This window comes from Culex quinquefasciatus, chromosome 2 (genome assembly GCF_015732765.1).
Source record: "Culex quinquefasciatus strain JHB chromosome 2, VPISU_Cqui_1.0_pri_paternal, whole genome shotgun sequence".
Classification (NCBI taxonomy): Eukaryota; Metazoa; Arthropoda; class Insecta; order Diptera; family Culicidae; genus Culex; species Culex quinquefasciatus.
Window position 1 is genome coordinate 70,221,246 of NC_051862.1, and position 5,395 is coordinate 70,226,640.

At 46.2% G+C, this 5,395-nt stretch overlaps 1 protein-coding gene across 4 annotated transcripts; it reads right to left on the reverse strand.

Moving 5' to 3' along the window:
- Positions 1-387: 387 nt before the first annotated feature.
- Positions 388-3,449, reverse strand: LOC6035936 (PSME3-interacting protein). 4 transcript variants are annotated; one of them, XM_038257103.1, is made up of 6 exons: positions 3,008-3,150; positions 1,384-1,511; positions 1,225-1,323; positions 1,001-1,161; positions 737-945; positions 388-677 (listed from the first exon to the last, which is right to left on the reverse strand). In XM_038257103.1, exons 1-6 carry the CDS (start codon positions 3,106-3,108, stop codon positions 548-550), a joined length of 828 nt encoding a protein of 275 aa, XP_038113031.1. In that variant the 5' UTR covers positions 3,109-3,150; the 3' UTR covers positions 388-547. The 4 variants fall into 4 exon arrangements, with proteins under 4 accessions (XP_038113031.1, XP_038113030.1, XP_038113032.1 ...); XM_038257102.1 differs by having other exon boundaries at positions 741-945; positions 3,008-3,149; XM_038257104.1 differs by lacking the exon at positions 3,008-3,150 and adding an exon at positions 3,363-3,449 and having other exon boundaries at positions 388-945.
- Between the last annotated feature and the right edge of the window lie 1,946 nt (positions 3,450-5,395).

Here is a 5,395-nt window from a genome sequence, read left to right on the forward strand (position 1 = left end):
ATTCAACACATTACTTCTATCTTTTGAGATGATAGAAATATTGGTGTGGATTTTCAAAAATGTAATGTGTGTATGTCAGGGGAAAAGAAAGAATCTTTTGAAATTCAAAAGGAAAGATTTCATGATATCAAAAATCGTCCCGTCGTGTGAACTTTCAAAATAGTTGGAATTGTCTAACTTTATTTAGGTATCTGCAGTTCTTCTGGTTCTGCATGATCAACAGCATCACGATGATGTTCAAAGCAATCAATAGAAGGTCATCACTCGGCAAATTTCTCCTGCTGCTAGGAATTGTGATAATTGAATGGGATACAAATGTCTTTCCAAATCATTCATCTTAAAGGCATAATTTCTTTCTTTCTACCTTATCAGAAAAGACGCTCAAACTTCAAGTGAGAATAATTACCATCTTATTTATGCACGTTTTCAATTATGACATGAGAAATTCCTTAACATCAAACTCCCGTCTTCGTCTTTTCATCTCTACTTACCCTCCGCATTCGCCTTGACAATCTTCCGCCCGATCCAATCGAAGTGGCCCTCACAATCAACTTCCGAATCGCTGCTCGCCTCCGAATCCGTACTCTCCCGGTAGGACCCGAGCCCGGGCAGAATGCCAATCACCTGCAGGGCACCGGATTTCAGCTTCTTGTTCGGTTGATCCGGCTTGGGCGGACCTGTTGGGGTTTGGAAATTTGCGTAAAATTTTAAATATTTAAAGATTTCAAGCGACAACTTTCCACTTTGAGTCGCTTTTGAAGCTTCAGGCTTAGCTGGTTCAGTCACATTTTCGGGTTTTTTCTCTTCCACCGAAGTGGAGGAAGGTTCTTCCTCGTGCTTTCGCTTCTTTACCACGACTCCAGCGAGGATCTTCTTTTGGGACATTCTCGACGAAGCGATTGGAGTTTTGGTTGGTTTGGGTTTTGATATTTGCTGTTGGATTTGCTGAAAGTGAAGAAGGCGTTAGTTAAATGATTAAAAATCGACAATTTTAGCGAACCTCTTCCAATCGCTTTTCCTGGAGGGTTGCAACCTTCTGCCGGAACTCGTTCATTTCCTTCTGCTCTTCAATGTGAGCTTGCCGTTCAGCGTTTATTTTATTCTTATCGACTAAATCAAGAAACTCCACCTCGTCGTCATCCAATGTTTTTATCATGTTCTCTGCAATTCAAAGAAATCAATTGTATTTGAACTAAACAAATCAAATTAATTGCGAATCCATACTAAGCTTATGTGCCTCCTCGTATTCCATGTCTTTCTTGTTCTTCTGTTCCTGAAGTCTGTCGTACAGCGAGCGGGAATCGTACTCCTCCTCCGGGGCCTCTAAAATAACGAATTTTGATCAAGATAATAAAATTTCATAAACCCATTATCATTACGCACCTTCGGGCTGATCCTCGGTTCGGACCTTCTCCCACTCTTCCTGGCGCTTCCGGCGGGCGTCCGCCAGTTCGGCCTCGGTTACGAATCCACTGCTCATTTTATTTGCGCGGTTGGGGTTTGCGAGGAATCTACGATGTTACCAACAGAAATGGAATCGTTTTTAGTGAGAAAATAATTATTGATAAGAGGACTTCTCTGGCAACTTCAGAGCCAGTTACATCACAGTTCTTTGTGCTCCGCGAAAAATCCGTTTTCACGTTGCGATCGTACCGTCAAGTCGCGAGTTAGTGTGTCCGCGATGCGGAAAGGCGCTTCGACCCACCGCAACCCGTTTTTAAACTCGGGCCATTCGCGGAACTCGTCTCCCGGACGAGTGACAAAATGTTCCACATCGAACAACCAAACAAGCCAATCTGCCATCTTGTCTGCACTTGATGGATTAGACTCCACCAAACTTCATCCTCTGTACCAGCCCAGAAGTCCAGTGCAAACCAGATCCAAGAATAAATCTGGACATCCCGCGCCGGTTCCAGGTAATCCAGCCACAGCCTCCAGCAGCAGCGCTTCAGCAACGATCCCAACCAGCAACACGTTCGACGCACTCTCAATTGGTTCGGATGACGAAAACGACGACAACGACCTTGAAGTCCAGTCACCCGAAAATTCAACGCCAGCCAAACAAAAGGCTAGCCGTCTGCCGCCAATACACATTGTTGGTATGGATATACCTTCAACAATAACAGTGCTCAATAAAGCCGGTGTCCAACTGAGCGACACTGTCCAGTATCTGCTCAAGCTGACAAAAACCTCTGTTCAGCTGATGGCAAAAACTAAAGATGTTTTTTCTGCGGTGCTATCAGCGCTGAAGAAAAACAACATTAATTTCTTCACCTACAACGTGGCTGAAGACAATCCTACCAAGATCGTCTTACAAGGACTGCCAGAAATCAGCATCCCAGATCTGAAGGAGGAACTGGAGCTAATTAATATTACAACCCGGGACATCAAGCTACTTCACAAATCCAACGAAAATGATTACGCGCTCTACCTTCTCTACTTCACCGAGGGAACGGTGAAACTGCAAGACCTACGCAAGGTGAAATCCATCTTCCATGTTGTTGTCTCGTGGAGATATTTCACTAGGCGGCCTACGGACGCGGCCCAATGTCACCGGTGCCAGCGATTCGGGCATGGTTCTCGGAACTGTAATCTTCCGCCAAAATGCGTAAAATGTGGGGAGTCCCATTTTACCGACAAGTGCTCGTTGCCGCAGAGAGCGAACCTCGGAGTTGGGAACAATGCAGAGGTTCACAAACTGCTTGTCAAATGTGTGAACTGTAAAGGTAATCACACAGCAAATTACCGTGGATGCACCGCCAGGAAGGAATACCTCGAGAAGCTGGAGAACAACAAAAAGAAGAAACCAGCCAACTCAACGCAAAAATCTGCCAGTTCATCGGCTGCAGCTCAAGTCAACCAGGGATCTGCTGGGAAACCAAATCCACCCGGGTTTCGGACGTACGCTAACGTCACTGCTGGAAACACAGCACAGGACGGGGTAGCTGATGGTGATCTCTTCACGATCACGGAATTTCTCGCCCTCGCGAGAGAAATGTTTACTCGCCTTCGTGGTTGCCGAAATAAGGAGCAACAGTTCATAGCCTTAGGGGAACTTATGACGAAATACGTGTACTCAGCCTGAGTTTTACAACTGTGATTTAACATTTAAGCTTCCTTCTCCTATCCCCCATCTTTAACAAGTGAAGTAGGTTTTTTTGCTTGATTTTCCTGCTTTTGTTTATTCTTTGCTCCTATTTATAAAATCGCATATTTAATTTTCTAAGCAATAATTCATAGCTGTAAGGAAATCCAAAGCTCTATTTTGTCAACAAACTGAACTCATTGTACATTGCTAACTGGTGAAATAAAAATTGAATTGAATTGAATTATTGATAAGATTGCAAAAAAATAATACGCACCAAACTGCGGGCATGCAAATGCAAAATGTTTTCGTTTTAAATGTTTTGATCGCGGAACAGTTTTGACAGTTCGAAGTTAGCAAGAATTCTAGGGGAGTTCGAAAAAGTTCCGAACGTCAAAATCTTTACGTTTTTGGGCACACTTATTTTTTTTTTCATAACTTTTTTTATTAGGTCCTTTTAGGTGCTGTGACCAGGTAAGGACCGAGGAACAATGGTACAACAAAAAAATAAAAGAAAAAAAGACGTAACTGAAGAAGATGATCATTTTCCCGCGACATGTGTCAACAAGTGTGCGATCACATCAATCTGTTCCTCGGGTGTCTTGCACTGCCTCAAACGTACTCTATATTCTCGGCAAATGTCCGAGCTCCGACTCGCTGTACAGCTCCCGTTCGCCTTGTTGCTCCTTCGGGGATGCACCGGCGCCGGTGCCAGTATCTTATCGACTTCTTTCTGCGGGACGAGGATGTTTATTTTTAGGGTCAACGGACGGCACCGCTCCAGGTAGCGGAGGAAAATCCGCCGCGGTGAACGCAGCTCCTGCCGGAGTCTGTTTGTCCTTCTTCCATGCTGGCGGCTTCGGCGTGGATGCCTGCTGCCTCGACTGGATGAGCTGCGGTCCAGACCCTCGTGAGATCCAGAGCAGTTGACACACTTCTTGACTTCCATTTCTTCTGCTTTGCACTTTTCCGTGCTGTGGGCACCCCCACAGCTGCTGCACCTGGGCTTGAGATGGCAGTTACTGGTTCCGTGATCGAACTGCAAGCAGTTCTTGCACTGGGTCACGTGCGGTTCTTTGTTCCGGTAGGCCACCCACCGGACGACGACTGGTCCCACTTTCTTTACCTTTCTACTCAACTCCTTCAGACTGGTGTGCCCCTTGGGGAAGAGCACGATGAAAGGCGTCTCATCGATGGCGGGAAGCTGCTACTTCCACCTGATGGCGTGTACTGCCAAGACGTCCAGCTGATGTTCCGTCTTAAGCAGCTCCTTGATGTAATCCGGTTCCACGTTCGGGAGACCTCGCATTACTACCCGGTGCGGTCTCGCACTGCGCTTTCCGTGCGTGTAGAACTGCACCTTATTCTTCTTTAGGTGGGCTTGCACCGTGTCGAAGTCGTCGCTCGAGAAGCACGTAATTTTGGTGCCGTACCCATCACCACCTTCGCAAGGCGGACGAAGCTCGTTTCTTTCACCACCAGCGGCGGCTGCATCTTCTCCCCGGTTGACTTGCCGGGTGCTGGTACTACGGGGATGGTTTTTTCTGCTGCTGGGTTCGCATTGTTGTTGCTCTTCTCCGCTACCGGGCTGAACTTGTTGTTGCTGAGCAGTTTCTCCATTTCCTGGCCATTGCCGTCGTTGATCTCCTCCTTAGCTTTCCTGCGCCGAACCTTGATCACGGGACGAAATTCGCCCCCGTCCTCTCCTCCTTCTTCGGAGTCCATGCCCGTCACCGCCTGCGTTTTGGGTTGGAACCCGTCCGGTTTCTCCCACACACTTTTCTTCATGGCCGCGTTCCAGTAGAACGGCCTTCCATCCTCAGCCCTATGCTCCGTCCACTCACTCTCCGCCGTCGTGGCCACCGCCATGGCCGTCGCCGAAAGTTACAAAAAAAACACCGTCAAAAACGCGCTCAAAGGACACATGGTGCACGTCTGCTCTGGGCAAGCTGTCAAACTGGAATATTCCATTTGTTTGGGCACACGGCAGCGTTACGCTAACGCGAATTCGGCACCTTTTCCGAATCCACTGCGTTACGTTTCCTGGAAATTTGACGTTTTCTCATTGCACAACTTTAATCGCACAACATTTGAAAAAGGCGTCATCAAAACAATAACTTAATATACAATTTCTGATGATTTTTAGCAACATTGTTAATTTTGCTATAGGACTTTCTTTTTAACACACTTTATAAAGAATTTTAGTTAATTATTTTTGGCATAGAAACTATAACCTTCATCGAAAAAGATTCACATTCAATTTTTTCCGTCCCTTTTGAAAAGTTTTTCATGATTTTTCCTTGTTCGCGG